The sequence below is a fragment of the Tachysurus fulvidraco genome, chromosome 21, assembly GCF_022655615.1.
Source record: "Tachysurus fulvidraco isolate hzauxx_2018 chromosome 21, HZAU_PFXX_2.0, whole genome shotgun sequence".
Classification (NCBI taxonomy): Eukaryota; Metazoa; Chordata; class Actinopteri; order Siluriformes; family Bagridae; genus Tachysurus; species Tachysurus fulvidraco.
This window is the reverse complement of record NC_062538.1, coordinates 5,618,439-5,635,388: the sequence shown is the minus strand read 5'-3', so window position 1 is coordinate 5,635,388 and position 16,950 is coordinate 5,618,439. Positions and strand designations below refer to the sequence as shown.

The 16,950-nt window shown below is 40.2% G+C and overlaps 1 protein-coding gene across 4 annotated transcripts in view; it reads left to right on the top strand.

The window, feature by feature from the left end:
- The window catches only part of nrxn2a (neurexin 2a), a 367,204-nt gene that overhangs the window by 99,683 nt on the left and 250,571 nt on the right, over positions 1 to 16,950 (top strand). For 3 of the 4 annotated variants that reach the window (XM_047805715.1, XM_047805717.1, XM_047805714.1), the window contains exons 4-5: positions 4,940 to 4,969; positions 5,266 to 5,304. The exons of the other annotated variant lie outside the window; for it this stretch is intronic. In XM_047805715.1, coding sequence (XP_047661671.1) covers positions 4,940 to 4,969; positions 5,266 to 5,304 — 69 coding nt within the window. The remainder of the gene's footprint in view (positions 1 to 4,939; positions 4,970 to 5,265; positions 5,305 to 16,950) is intronic. 4 annotated transcript variants of the gene reach the window in all.

Below are 16,950 nucleotides of genomic sequence, written 5' to 3'. Positions count from 1 at the left end.
GCTTAATAAATCAGGATCTAAAATGTAAATGCCCGGGCAGTGGTCACGAGGGAAACAGGGTCGAAGTCTTTAATGGAACTTGGCTATTAAAATAGAGCTGAAGTATGAGGCTGGATGCAATTAATATTTAATATTATTGCTTGTCTTCTTTAGTTTAGGCACTTGAGCAAGAATTATGGTTGTAAACAAAAGTGTAGTAAATGCCTCCATTTCACAGTAGAGCAGCTTCGCTGTCCTCGCCGTTGTTTAAGTATTTGTTAACAAGGAACGCCGCTTTTTAAAATTCCCCAGTGATTACATGTTTACCCGCCGTCTTCTTTGTCGTCGGTCTCTGTTAATTTGTCGGATGGAAGTCATTTCAGCGTCATTGTTTTTTGGAATCTAAGGAGTCACAATGCCTGCTATCCCAAAGAGATTTTATATGAAGCTACGGACAAGGTGTGTGTTTTAGTATAGAGGGAACAGAAAAGAGAAAAATTTGTAGAAGAAAAAATATACTCGTGAATACAGTGTCATTTATAAGTAAAGGGGCTTTTTTTTAACATCTCTGAAAGTGTTAGAGCTTCATAAATGATGCACAAAAAAAAAAAGCCCCCAGTAGGTAAAGCATTAAAAGTCAGAAACCATGCCATAGAGAGGGTGTTTGGCAGACCAAGTTAGATCAGCAAGGCCAAGCTGAATGTGCATACGAGCTCTAGGGGCTCTTTGACTTAACATTTCAGTCTGATATCAATATCAATCCCCAACTATAACACGTTCATATTTTTTCAAATCCAAAATTTGCCATAATGATGGATATTATCACGTTCAGTGGCACAACATGATCATGCGGCACTCAGTACATTTGGATCCCACTCACATTGCCTTACCAAATAAAGTAGAAACATATGATTACTTCTACAATCCTAATATTTTGCAAACAGTCCAATATGGTAGCTCTGTTCTGGCCTGTTGTGGTCTGAAATGCAATGCTATCATAGACAAGCATTGGCTACTAAACAGCAAGTCAATCCCACAGGCTACTCTTGGCTCAGCCTAGCTTAAAGAATACAATTTTAAACAGAAACATCAGGCTAAACTCGCACGTGTAACCGATGTGATTCTTGCAAATTATGCCTTAAATCTTAGCTGTTAATGAGCTAGCTAATTAATAGGCGCATTGAACATACACACCATTAGATCATTCTAAAATAGGTATGATACTGTAATTTACCATATAACAGCCAGATCGCTGTAAAGGAAAGACACGATGTGCCAGACAGACCGGGTGAAAATGACTGATCTATTTGTTCATACTTTGACTTGTTTTGACTTGAAACTAATAACTTCCATCTATTCGGGGTCTCAAAATCTACTGATCACATTAGACCTATACTGTGGAATATAACGTGTCATTTGATAGATGGATGTTTTAATGGACAGGACAGAAGAGATTAGTTAGAACCCATGCAGAAGGGTTTTTTCCCCCCTTTTATCCCCAGGTTGTATCACAGCTACCAAACCGGGTGGATGAAGGAAAAACTTGTGCTGCGCCTATATCTTCTTAAACTGCTTACTGTATATTGCATCACAGGACAGCTTAACACTCTCAGAGGAAAGTGCTATCTGCGCTCTGCCACATACTCGAGCTCACGGTTGCCTGATACTTGATACAAATATGACTGTGAAAGACAATGAGAGAGAGTAATGCCATCCAGTGAACACGGCCAGTTTCGCTCTCTAGACTCGAAGAGCTGTGGCATTGTCAGGAATTGAACTCAAGAATGTCCGCTGATGGATCGAATGCTTATCTGTCAGAAGCCCATGCCGGAGGTTTATTCACGTAATCCAAAACCAGCAAAAGGTCAAACACAGAACTATAGTCAATCAACTAGACTGTAAACAAAGTGTTCCACTGAGATGAATAAGCAGTTAGTGTTCAGGGAAGGTGGAGCTCTAGGTAAATGAGACAGATATAATATACTGTACTTTCTACATAGAGCCACCAGATTTCTACAAATCAGGAACACCACGATTGGCTTCAACATTCCAAAAACTTCAGCACAAAACAAAGCACTACGTCTTAGTCGGATCTAATGCATTCGGTATAATTGAAAAGTAAATTGTAACCAGGAAGTAGATTTATTTTGGCATTCATTATCTGCTCTAAAAGGTGAAAGGATGAGCATGAGTGGTTAAATGGTGTAATTGAACTGATGGATGGTGCTGTTATCCACATTTCCACAGTTCAGTGTAAACAATTAGCCACACAGTGACTTTAATGCCCTGGACCTTCTGAGCTGCACCATGGAAGATCAAGTTCTGCCCCTGATCAAGTTCCCAGAGCACAGATTTCCTTGCTAATGTGTTTCTTTAACAATCAAAGTTTACTAATCAGTTGGGAAAACAACTATATCTTATCCACTCATTTATTTCCCACACTGTGAAAATTGCAGGCTATTGACAAAAACTAATGTTTAGGTTTCAGGCTTCTAACAGGCACCCCTTTGTTATTTTAATGGAGTTGAATAAACTGCCACCTTTCACGATTATCTGTTCTTCAGCTCAGTTATCTCTTTAATAGTGAGCTTTATTCGTGCCGGTACGAAAGTGGCATCGCGGCTGATGGGACCTTTGGGAATTTTTTCCAGGAACCTTTCACTCAGCGTCAGGCGAGTGTGAGAACGACGAAGCAGAACCTCCGTGCCGTAATCACACCCACTCCCTCCGACTCAAATCAAATGCATACGTAATGAAGGCTCGCGTTCACGCTGGTCAGTTTAATTCTGGATTTTTTTTTTCTCACCTAGTGGCCTGGAGAACATGCTGTCGGAACAGAGAGATTATTCGCTTTTTAATTCAACCTCATCTTCAATGCAGCATGATTCACCATAGGGGAAAGAAGTTTTGCTTAATGAGACATAAGCTGGGTTTTATATGATACTGTGAGTAATCATGGAATGTAAAGTGCTAGCCCATGGTTTTAACTTCATTACACTACTTCCAGGGCTTTTTGTTAGCGTTTCATTCAAATCACACTTTCAGTCTTTCTAAATCACCTTACAGTACGTTACAGTGCTGTTCGGTGCCGCTGGGTTGGTTAATATTTCTGTCGCATAACATCCGAATGAAATCGAGGTATCGTTACTCATTAACAGGGGTCCAAGCATCGAATTGCTATGCTTTGTTGCTGGATCCTTTGTTGCTTTGGTTAGATGGCTAACATCTCCTCAGCCAGCACATGACAACTCTCGCTTTGGGTTAGCATGGAATTTTACCAAGTGTACAACCGAGTGTTACATATCAGGAGAGGAAGATGCTCATTTAAATCCATCAGTCAGTATGTGCAGGATCTGTCTGGCTCAAATAGCTAAAGCTCATCCAACGGTGAAATGATTATGGCCAAATTTGGAAGGAGGGATTCTTAATCTAGTTGGAAATGGCCCCTTGGGGACAATTTGCAGAAATAAAAAAAAATAGAGAAATAAAAACGATGTCGCCGGACAAAACTCCTTCGGATGAATAGGCAGTTTTTTTCTTTATTAAAAGCTGCCTATTAAAGACATATTTAGTGAATGATGTTGGGGAAATAAAAATAAATAAATAAATAAATAAATAAACTAGTGGACAAATAGGAGTATAACTAGGACATGCTGTGACAGAAATGCAATGTTGGCTGCACTTGCAGGGAATTAAAGCGTTCAGACCCTGAGGGTTGGTTGCTAATGTTGCTTCAGAGACACGCTTACAATTTTTCATCTATAATTACACGTGTTAACACTCAGGCCGTCAGTCATTTCCTGTACTACCACGGATTGGTGCTTTTTGTTCTGTGACAAAGGTTCAATAGAATTCAGAAAGCTGAAGTCAGTTTTTCTATCATGTTTATTAAATCTTCTGTTTTTTTGCACTGATGTCTCTGTTCTTTTATACACACTAACGGGTTAGATGACGGCTGCTAGCGCTAAAGCCTGCCCTTGTGGGCTTGGAATCACTGCAGCATTCATTTTTTTCCCCTGATCTTCAACACTGACCTCGTGTATGGGCTAGTCTGACAATTCCTGTGGATGCGTATTTGCATGGAGTATTTTCGTCCTGTTCAATGTCACATTAATCCTAGGAAACAACAACAGCGCGATGATTATAGAACTCACGCTCTCGGATAATGGCTGCTGCTTTTTTTGGTTGGGTAATTGATGGCTATAGAGCTGCCAAGGAGCTACATTATTACAGCACTGAATCAACTGCCAGGCTTTTATTTTTCTGTGTGTTGGTGAGGAGTTCCGGTCAGTCCGGGCAGGTTATCTCTTGCACCCTGCTACCCGGCGTCCTGTAGGCTGGATGCGTGGATTGGGATTTGTCTCTGTCTCAGCTGCTTTTTATGAGATATTCTCTTTCTATTTTTCATCTCTCTGTCTCTTTCTCTTGTTCTTTCTCTCTCTCTCTCTCTCTCTCTCTCTCTCTCTCTCTCTCTCTCTCTCTCTCTCTGTTTATTTTTTCAATTATTTTGAATGAATCTGTGGCGTTCAATTGCAGTATTTATGGTTGCCTCTGCTATAGTATAAACATGTATGAACTAAGGAATGCTGTCTGCCAAACACTAAATATGTGCTCCATTAGGAAAAAAAGCATTTATGTGAGCAAGCGCCCTCGGGTGCCTGCGCCGAATGAAATGCTTTTTTCCTTTCCACCCCTCCTCACACCTCTTACTCCCTTACCCTGATGAAGTGTGTGTTCGTTTTTTATTTATTTATTTATTTATTTATTTATTTATTTATTTTTTGAACCTCCCTCTTCAGTTCTTTTTTTCGGTTTTGATTCGGCATCCATGTCCGCCTCAGGATGTCTGTCACAAACTGCAGCCAAACGTTGTGACAATGTTTTTTGCTTTTTTTCCCGTGCCTTTTTTATGACCCTCTTTTTTCCCTTTTCTCCCTTTTTTTCTGTTCTTTCCCTCAAGGTCTGGCGCACCTGATGTTAAAGAGCCAAGGTATGGGCCCTTGTCCCCTTCTCTTTTCTTTTCTTTTTTTTTTTCCTTCTCTGTCTCTTTGCTTTTTTTTTTAACTCATTCCCTTCCACTTTCCAAAAAAAAAAAAAAAAAAAAAAAAATTAACCTTTTTGCTTTTTGCCTTGTTCTCCTCCTCCTCCTCTTCCTCACCCCGTTCTACCCCTTTTCCTTCCTCCTCTCCCTTCCCTATCCTGCTGGTTCGGTGTCCTCTCATTCTCTACTGTGTGTGTCTGTGTGTCCTTCATGTGCGCCTCACCCTTGTCCTGTCCACTGGCCAGCCCCAGGACCTGCTCCACTGAAGGCCACTGCAGCTGCAGGTAAAACTCTTCTGATCTCCCTCTCACGCTGGTTGGGTCCTGCTGTGCTTCAGTCAGTCTCTCACTGCCCACAGAATGCACAGGGCCCACGCTCTGGGGGCATTCTAGCTGTTTGGCTTTCCTAGAACTATATCTAGCTATATCATGTATTTAAACTCTGCTCAAATCTGATTGTTTTAAAATGTGTGTTTTTTTTTCAAATGTCTGCTTTTCAAATGCAATATTAATGCTTCTAATAACATTCTGAGGTACCATTTTATTTCATTCTTCTTCTGTTCTTCTTCTTCTTTTTCTTCTTCTTCTTCTTTTTTTACCAGTGTGGGGTACTAACTAATTTGCATATTTTCCGACGGTTTTACGGAACCTCGCAATAATATTTTCACCAAATTCGCAATGAATCGTGTCAGGGTTAGCAAAACGACATCAAAACACCTGAGTGTGCCACACAGAACAAATTTAGTTCGATCAGCTTCCCTGTCTAACACAATAATTGAATACAACTTGATTCCGCTGCCGCTAACTGACTTGTCAATCTTCATTATTGGCGGCGATTACAGGACTAGGTGAGATAAGCTGGGTTTCAGGATGACATAATTAACACCGACTGGCTCATAACACTCACGTGTGCATGCGTCTTCATTAGCATGATAAACGACGTGTTTAGAAATGTGTCTTGGTTTATTTAAAAAAAAAGTAGTTTTTTGTTAGGTTAGAGCACCTGGTTGCCAGATATTCAGTTTTTTGGGCAATTTCTATGTATTAATTTGGATATTTCGATTGCATTGATCTTTTCCATATATCTTGGGATTTTAGACAAAATCTAAAAGACATTTGGGTTTGTCAAAATGTCCTCAGTGGAAAGTAGCTGACGCATGCACAAAACAACAACAACAAATAAAAATGGTAGCAGAGAAAAACAGTGTCGTTGATACGGGGAAGTTTAGTTTATATAACCTTTACTGAAGGATTCTCAGAGTCTTCAGGATAGTGAGTTGTTTGGCATCTGGTTTGTTGGTAACATGACTGGTTGTGTTTTGGTGAGTTAGGGGCTTTTTACACCTGGTCACTTCATGCATTTTCTGTGATCAGATAGCTATCCGATGGTAAAAAGACCAGGTCTAAATGCCCTCCGAAACGTTTTCCAGACGGATATAAATCCGATCATTCAAACCACTTCAGGATGTGGTCTGGGACGCGTTTCAGATGTAACTGGACAGGTGTAAATGAATGTGGTTGTTCAAGCCACATATGTCAGCGCTATACTCCTCCCAAACAGAAGTACGTCACTCATAGGTGATCTTTCACCCAGGCGTCTCGTTGGGCCTTAAAATGCGCTGCTGCCGCCAGCGACAATGCAGCAAACAGTAAATGCTGTTTTTTGTAGCATAAACATCGTAACACGTTTTTTCTTCTTATTTTTGATTGCATTCTGAAAACCGCATACACCAAAGTGTGTTCCGTTTCAATTACCCCGAAAATCAGGTCAAATATTTTTGCATTTTGGGTGGGAGTAGAAAGACAGGATCGATATCCGATTCGCCAAGACGTATTTATGTGGCCTAATGTAAATGGAACAGTTTTAACAAATCAGATAGCTATCGGATCAGAGAAAACACATGACGTGACCAGGTGTAAAAAGGCCCTAAGAGACTGTTTATTTCTTCTGTAATGCAAGCGATAACAGACAATAAGCCATAACATTGTAATGTAATCAATAACAGGAAATGTTCCATAGCAGTAAACAGGATCAAAAGCGCAATGTCAATCATCAATGAGTGAAAAAATTGGAATTACTGGCAAATTGCTGTAGTATAACTGGAATAACACACATTAAGACATGCTTTTGTTTGTTTGTTTGTTTTTAAAAATAATCCATGCTGGGTGGTGTGAAACTATCACCAGGCCAAAGTGGATTATTTTTATTTGGTGTGTGTTATCCTTTACTTATACAAACAAAGAACAAAGAAGTGCATTAGGAAACAATTCTGATCCGTGATTGGACATTGGGAAAAAATAGTGACCACTTATTGGACATTGGGAAAAATTCTGATCTGTGATTGGACAATGGGAAAAAAATAATGACCACTGAGTGGTCATTGGAAAACAGTGCTGATCAGTGATTGGACATTGGGAAATAATTCTGATCAGTGATTGGACATTGGAATACAGCGCTGAAATGTGATTGGACATTGGGGAAAATGCTCATCTAGGATTGGATATTAAGAAACAGTGCCGATCTGTGATTGGATATAAAGAAACAGTTGCTGATCTGTGATTGGACATCGGGAAACGGTGACGATCTATTATTGGGGATGTTACCTGGTGAGCTGCATCAAGTATAAGACAATCTCTTTCTTAAAATATTATCAATGCTCTAAAAAGTCACCAAATATAGCAGCAAAGCCATTCTAACAATCTATTTAAACTTGTTCTAATGTGATCATTACCCCAGAACAGAGCAAATCTTAAGAGCTTTTCTATTTAGTGTTTTTCTAAAAGCAAAAGTAATGGCAGCACCCGGAGCTCAGTAATCAGCCATGACGACGCGACTGTATTACGAAAATCACAGCATCAATTCCCGAGTAAATGACTTGACATTAAACATGGGGAAAAAATAATGTAAGAAGATGAAAGAGAAACAGGAGACCATTGACTAAAACTTCTGATCATTCCCATTACTGACCGCTGACCAGTATGGATTCACGACCAACCAACATTATACAATTAGAGGTCCGAAAGACAAAGAATGAAATCCTTTTTTAAAATGTCAACCGCACAAAAAAATAACAGGAAAAATCAAACCTGAGTGCATGAGCAGCTTCCCACCATGGTAGCTGTGCTGCTGGGCTTTTGATCAGAAAACACAGTGTTGGTCTTGCAGAAGACAAGTGCTACTGCAGAAGACAAAGGAGAAAAGCAAACATATTACAAGCTGGAACCACTTTAGCCTGCTGAAGGAACCGACTCATTTTTCTCAACCTGCTCCCTGACCGAGCTGCCAGATCTAACGCTGCTAGACTGGTCAGTCTCTGAGAGAAACATCCATTTTTTTTTTCTTCTTTTTCTTTCCAGTATGAGATTTTTTTGACTTAAAAAAAGGAGTTCTTTCTGTGCCTTACTGTAATGCTGGGATTTACAAGTTGCTTAGGAAGTCAGCAAATATGTGTGGCTTCCTGGGAAAACCCTTACGGTGAACTGTTTAACATCTACAAAATCTACACACTACCGCCGTTACTAAGCTAAAAGATGTTTAACTGTTTTATGCGTCTTAACCACAAGTTTTGGAAGTGAACAGGCATAATAATGCTTTTAAAGATTCAATTCTGTGTCACAGGGGCATGGCAGAGGACTTTTACACCTGATAGAAACTGAATCGTTAAAGTTTAAGTCTGTTTCTATGCATATTTCTGCTCAACAATGTGAGCAAAGTGGAACACGCATTATGAGAAGAAACCACACATACAGTACTGTACCCGCAAGTTTTGCAGACTTGCCAACGTTTACAGTTTGGGAAGTTAATCTGCATTTTAAAATCAAACTGCAAGAGTTATCATTGAATAATGCACAAAAAACTAGCGTTCCCCGATTAAATCGGCGCATGTGCCAACATACATGTTAATCTGTAATGATTGATTCAGCTTGCTCAAAGTGTGAGTGACACACTGAAAGCTCCACCCCTTTTTTTATTGTCTTACATCTACGTATAATCTCGCTAATGCGCCGTAACGTTCTGTAGAGGGAAAATAAAAAATGTTTTGAGTTCATTATTATCAAATAAAATCTGTCAATGAATAACTTACCTTAGATAAGTATCAGGGATGTCGCCAACAATGTAAGCAGCATGGATGCCGTATGCAAAAGTTTAGGAACCCCTGACAATTTCCATGATTTTCATTTATAAATATTTGGGTGTTTGGATCAGCAATTTTATTTTGATCTAACAAGTAACTGAAGGACACTAAAGTAATCAGTAGTGAAATGAGGTTTATTGGATTAACAGAAAATATGCAATATGCTGCATCAAAACAAAATTAGACAGGTGCATAAATTTGGGCACCCTTGCCATTTTGTTGATTTGAATACCTGTACCTATAGTACTTAGCACTGATTAATTGGAACACACAATTGGTTTGGTAAGCTCATTAAGCCTTGAACTTTATAGACAGGTGAATCCAATCATGAGAAAAGGTATTTATAATGTGGCCAATCGCAAGTTGTTGTTCACTTTGACTCTCTTCTGAAGAGTGGCAACATGAAGGACTCAAAACAACGCCCAAATGACCTGAAAATGAAGATTGTTCAACATTATGGTTTATGGGAAGGCTACAAAAAGTTATCGCAGAGATATAAGCTGTCAGTGTCCACTGTGAGCAACATAGTGAGGAAATGGAAGACCACAGGCACAGTTCTTGTTAAGGCCAGAAGTGGCAGGTCACTGATTTTGAGAACGGTTAAAAACAGCCCACAGACCTCCTCCAAAGACCTACAACATCAGCTTGCTGCAGATGGTGTCACTGTGCATCGTTCAACAATTCAGCGCACTTTATACAAGGTGAAGCTGTATAGGAGAGTGATGCGAAAGAAGCCTTTTCTGCACACACGCCACAAACGGAGTCGCTTGAGGTCTGCAAACTCACATTTGGACAAGCCAGCTTCATTTTGGAATAAGGTGCTGTGGAGTGATGAAACAAAGATTGAGTTATTTGGTCATAACAAGGGGCGTTGTGCATGGTGGCAAAATAACACAGCATTACAAGAAAAACACTTGCTACCCACAGTAAAATTTGGTGGAGGTTCCTTCATGCCGTGGGGCTGTGTGGCCAGTGCCGGGAATCTGGTTAAAGTTGAGGGTTGCATGGATTCCACTCAATCAGCAGATTCTTGAGAATAATATTGTTATGCCGGGGCTGGATATTTCAACAAGACAACGACCCAAAACACTGCTCAAAATCTACTCAGGCATTTATGCAGAGGAACAAGTACAATGTTGTGGAATGGCCATCCCAGTCCCCAGACCTGAATATCATTGAACATCTGTGGGGTGATTTGAAGCAGGCTGTTCGTGCTCGGCAACCATCAAACCTAACTGAACTGGAGATGTTTTGTAAGGAGGAATGGTCCAAAATACATTCATCCAGAATCCAGACACTCATTACAGGCTATAGGAAGCATCTAGAGGTTATTGTTATTTCTGCTAAAGGAGGCTCTACTAAATATTGATGTGATTTTTCTGTTAGGGTGCCCAAATTTATGCACCTGTCTAATTCCGTTTGGATACACATTGTGCATTTTCTGTTAATCCAATAAACCTCATTTCACTACTGAAATATTACTTTATTTATCCAAACACCCAAATATTTAAAAAATTATAAAATTTCATGGAAATTGTCAGGGGTTCCTAAACTTTTGCATACGAATGTGTGTGTGTGTATGTGTGTGTGTGTGTGTGTGTGTGTGTGTGTGTGTGTGTGTGTGTGTGTGTGTGTGTGTGTGTGTGTGTGTGTGTGTGTGTATTGTTTTGCGATAAGACTTTGCAGTAACCTGCTGCTTTGGTTTTAGTTTCCTGAAAATATTCTGTCGTGTAGGAAGCCAGTTTAACCAACACAGTGATTAAAAATGTATAGTCCAATTAGTTTAAATTGGGTTTGCTATGGGGTAAAGAGGGTATCTGAAACATTTGAGGCATCGGTGTACTGTAAACCCTTTGCTTAAAGCAACAACCTAGCAGTGTGATGGAGTTCTCCATGTTGTGGAGTGTTTGAGATATAAACACCCGTCACGCCGCAGAGACTAAGCGTTTTCATTCTGTTATTTGTCATGTTGTTAATATATTTATAATTCCTAATTTCATAAAACAGTGACATCCAGTGGGTTTTTCCCAGGCTTCCTTAAATATGGGAAAAATAAAAAAAATAAAAAGGTAGCCAGTTTTAGACATGTTTAAGACATCCCATGGGTTTACCCACAGCATCATACAGTAACTGGACGTTTGTGTGAGTGACAGAACAGTGGGGAAAGCTACTGACCAAACAAAACTAAATAAAAAGAGCTGTTATAGCTGATGCCCAAAATAAAGCTATTTCCACATGCCCCAGGTACATAGAGTGGGTTCTAAAAGTGAAAAACGTCTAACGTAAACCTCGAAATCAGCAGAATGTTTTAGCATTTGGAAGAATAGAAAGGAAGCGCGAAGCATATTAAATATTCAATTTTGTGTACTATTTCTAGATCACTATTTAAATAAAAGCAAATTTGCATTATTGACCATTTAAATTCTTTTCCAGAAATAAAAATAAACGTGTCCGTTTGTATCAGTAGCATTTCCATTGAGTTATACTCTTAAACTTATTAAAAGCTGAGACAGACAAAGGCAGAAATGAGAGAAATGCTTTCGTATAAATATTTTCCCCAGACATTCATATAAATATTTTCTTTTTAATATCAAACCCTGTTTTATCTGAAAGCCTTTTCTGTCTGATATCAGAAGCTCAGTCACTATTATCAGGTCTGCTTCTGCCTTTTGCGCTTTTGCCATGGCAACATGGCATCGCAATTACAGCTTGAACCCAGGGCTCGCACATCCTATCGCAGGGATCCACAGTCCTCGCCGTGCCTAACCCCAGACACAAATGTTTACGGTGGAGCCAGACATCGAACAAATCATCAAATCATACATCTGCCTCAGACACAAATTAGAGAAGCATGAGGATTGAGATGTGTCTAATGAGATCTATAAGAGCATCCTCTTTAGCCCTAGCTGTGGTAATTCTCTTTCATTTTTCACAAGATTTCTCACTATTGATTATTGAAAAAAGACAGAGCTGAAAGGTGTGTAAACGGTGCCATGGCTATATACAGAGTAACAATAGATCGTCATGGTCATGGCATCGTGGGCATGAGGAGAACTCCGGTTCAGTTAGCTTCCTGTTTGTCCGTGATTATTAACATCTCTACGTTACATGACTCACTGGATGTATAACTTTTCAATAACGAGTTAAAGGGTCACTTAAGATGAGACTTAAAGTAAGCCGGAATATATGCCAGAACATTCCAGCTTCATAAGTGACGTGACATGACATACGGCTAAGTACGGTGACCCATACTCAGAATTAGTTCTCTGCGTTTAATCCATCCAAAGTGCACACACACACCGTGAACACACACTCGGAGCAGTGGGCAGCCATTTATGCTGCGGTGCCCGGGGAGCAGTTGGGGGGTTCGGTGCCTTGCTCAAGTGCACCTCAGTTGTGACCGGCCCGAGACTCGAACCAACAACCTTAAGATTGCGAGTCAGACTCTCTAACCATTAGGCCACAACTTGCCCCTAAAGGCCACAACTTGCCCCTAAAGGCCACGACTTGCCCCTAAAGGCCACGACTTGCCCCTAAAGGCCACGACTTGCCCCTAAAGGCCATGACTTGCCCCTAAAGTAGCATACAGTAAAAAAAATGTGAGGTAGCACCTTGGAAAACACTCGTTTATTGAACTAGCGTGTGTGTGTGTGTGTGTGTGTATATATATATATATATATATATATATATATATATATATATATATATATATATATATATATATACTCTTCACAGTTTTAAACAAAAAATACAATTAGATTCCTTAAAAACATCCAATTCCTATTTTTTTACCTGTTCTTATTAAATTTATCATTTAGTTCTCTGAGATTTGATCCACCAGTTGTTTTTTTTGTTGTTGTTGTTTTTTTCCCGCTAGAATTAGCTGGATATCATATCAGTGGCATCTCTAGTGATTGGGTGAGCTTGCTGGCTGGTCCAATCTGATCTCATAAACATATACGTGATGCTGGGTGCAAGAAACCCGTTAGCTTTGTGAACTAATTGAAATCTACCCCACAAACACAAACAGTATTCTATTGCTGTGTTTAATTTTACTTTCATGTCATTCTAATCAATACGGTCCAATCGATCTGCTTAATGTTAGCTTTTGTATAGAGTAGGAAAGCCCTGGATTTTATTAGCTTGATGAGAAAAAAAATGGAAAATAAAGCAATACGTGTTCTTTGTTAGTCAGAAAATACATTGTATTGACTCAAGTACATAGAGATCGAGTTTTTTAGCCATAAACATCGCTAACGTTTGCGTAAAATCGAGCACATAGTCATACGGTGCCTTTTGACGAGCGTCAGTAACTTTAAATGTTATGTGAGAATCAGTTTGTGAGATGTCTGCTGTGCTAGATCTGCCCCCGGTTAACTGTAAGTGCTGTTATGGAAGCGTCTAGAAACAACAACAGCTTAGCCACTAAGCTGTAGACCACACAAACTCACAGAGCAGGGCCACAGAGTGCTGAAGTGCATAGCGCGTAAAATCACCTATCCTCTGTTGTATTACTAACTACAGAGTTTGAGACTGCATATGAAAGCAATATCAGCACAAGATGTGTGCCAAGGAGCTTCATGAAGTCAGTTTCCATGGCCAAGCAGCTGCACACACAGGCCTAACATCTCTGTGCACAATGCTAAGTGTCAGTAGGAGTGGTGTAAAGTGTTGCCGTTGGACTCAAACGTGTTCTCTTGAGTGATGAATTAAATATTACCGTCTGGCCGTCTGACTGATGTACCTGGTGGACAGGTTTGGTGGACTCTACGGTCAAAAGTATGTGGACACCTGCCCATCACACATCTTATTTCAAAACCCTGGGCAATTACTACGGAGGCTAGAACAGACTTCACTTTTCTGGGAAGGCTTTCTAAATGATTTCGGAGTCCGTCTGTGCAATTTGTGCTCATTCAGTCAAAAGAACGTTTGGGAGATCAGGCACCGATGTTGGATGAGAAGGTCTGGCTCTCAATCAACATTTTAATTTATCCAAAAGGGCTTTAGCTGGATTGAGGTCAAGGCTCATGCAGGCCTTTGGAGTCAAGCAATGCCTTAATTGCCTTTTTTTAGGGCATAGGGGAAACAGTCATACTATAACAGGAAATGACCTTTCCCAAACTGCTGAGATAATGCAATTAACTTTACTATAGCATTAACATTACTCTTCACTAGACCTAATGGGCACAGATCCTGTTAAACAGCCCCAGACTATTATCTATTCAATTTAATTACGTTTATTTGTATTGCACTTTTAATAGTTCACATTGTGTCAAAGCAGCAGAATAATAGAATCATATCATATTAATTTCATATTGATCTCTAACATTTATCCCTAATAAACAAGACTGAGGTGACGGTGGCAAGGAAAAACTCCCCTAGGTGATATGAGGAAGAAACCTTGAGAAGAACCAGACTCATACATAAGTGAATCTCATCGTTTGAGCTACACTGGACAGTAAATGATGTCAATGTAAATAACGTCTTTTCTACAACAGTTTGTATCGAGTGGAATTAAGCAACCAAGCTGTGGAACTAACAGGTCAGCATCATTTCTGAGTTCATTACAGACTTAAAACTAAATCCTTCCGGCACAAAAATGACCAAACGCAATGGCACTTCGAAGACAGCGTGATAGTCTCCAAGTGCTTCTATCAACAAATGTCCCATGGGTCATGGGCTGTGCATGCTGATCTATCTTAACAGAATACACCACCAAGATAAGACTCCAACCATGAGTACAGCATGAGGATGGACCAGGTAACTCAGAACACTGGGAGCATGAGAGACAGAGAGAGAGAGAGAGAGAGAGAGAGAGAGAGAGAGAGAGAGAGAGAGAGAGAGAGAGAGAGAGAGAGAGAGAGAGAGAGAGAGAGAGAGAGAGAGAGAGAGAGAGAGAGAGAGAGAGAGAGAGAGAGAGAGAGAGAGAGAGAAAATAATTAGGCTTTCACCGCATCTCCTCTACCAAAATTTTCATAGTTGGCACTATACATTCCTGTAGATAGTGTTCTCCTGGCATACGCCAAACCCAGATTCTTCAAACTGCCAAATAGTGAAGTGTGATTCATCAGTCCAGAAGACATGTTTCCACTGCTGAGTCCAGTGGCAGCGCTTCACATCATTCCAGCCAACGCTTGGCAAGGCGCGTAGAGATCTCAGGTTTGTGTGCAGCAGCTCGACCATGGAATCCCATTTTCTCTTGTTGCACAGTTCTTGTTTGGATTTTGCTTCCAGAGACAGTCTGCAACTCTGTGGTGAGAAACGCAATGGAAGATAAGTGATTTTTACACCCTACAGTATGTGCATCGGTGCTCGGAAGTCCCATGCTGTGAATTTGCATGGTCTACTGCTTCATGGCTGAGCTGTGGTTATTCTGCACATAGATCAATAATATAGTACTGTTAATAGCACATACAGTGTATTGGAGCAGATCTAGCACTGCAGAGGTCTGACTTTTTTGCAAAGATGCCAGGTTCCTGAACTCCTTAGAATGACCCATTTGTACTGCTAATGTTTGTCAATGTGCTTGATTTTATGCTGTTAGAAATGTGTGTGGCTTAAACACCTAAACACAGTACGCCACTGACCTGGGTGTCCATATACTACTAGCTATACTGTATAGAGCAGGTGTGATGGACAGGGGTTTAAATATTTTTGGCTCTATAGTGTATTTCCGACTGCATGAATCCGATTCCACGGCCTTATACAAGACTACACGAGAAAAAACATTTTGTTTTGTTTTATTGTGGTTTCTTAGACTGTTAAACCGTTTAATACAACTTGGCATCTTGTAGATAGATGTTTGTGAGCTGTTTAATCACATCCCTGCCTGCTCCTGAAGGAATTCCTCCTGCAGTTATTTTTGTCATCCTTTAGAGAAAAATAAACTGAAATAAAAGCCTTACAACATGGCAGAAAGTCTGTCCTGACCAGAGCTGTGTGAAAGAATGCTTTAGGAGCCACGGGTTGCACATCACTATCCAATCCTTCTCAGCTAGTTTACAGTCAGATCAGTTAGACATGCCAGCTTAGAAAGACCGGTCCAGACATATTTTCAGATGCTACTGAGTCTGGAGTTGAACATGGCAGACAAACCACCCAGGTTCTGCTATAGATGTTATATCCTCTATCCATCATTAGGCTAGAGCTTCTCAGTTTCAGTTTCCAGTTTGTTTCATTTTATAACTTAGAACAGTGAAGCCGTAAATCTAATTTATAAACTGATGTGTTTTGTCTTTCTTGCCGCACGAATAACACATCCTAACGATAGCAGTGTCAGGAAAAAACTGATTTCCTTTCACTGCGGGTAAGAGTACGGTAATGTACAGTAGGTCACCCAACTGATCATTATCCTGAAATCTAATTAAAACTGCAAGCTCCTTGCTTGCTCCTTGCTCACAGAGCTGATGGAGCAGCTGCTGGAGTTGATAACCAATAAAACATCAGAAACATATAGCAAGATTGCAAGGGAGCAATCCGGTTATCGTCTTAGTAAACATAGAATCCTATGCTCTCGAAAAGGACCATGGCTAGGGGCAGTGAGCCAGCTCTAGGTGAGGCGCTAAGAGTTAAGTACCATGCCCAATGGAGAAAACCAATCCAACTGACTGGTCCTATATAGAATCCTGTTACAAACAGCTTTACAGTTCATGGCTCTGGATCACCAGGACTTCTTCCAGGTCCTGCTTTTCTCTCAACAACAGCTTCACAAGCTCCAGGGATTCATAACACTCACATCTTCTACTGTAGTTACCTCTAGACTACATCTAGTTGTAGGTCATCTAGTTTTGCTACT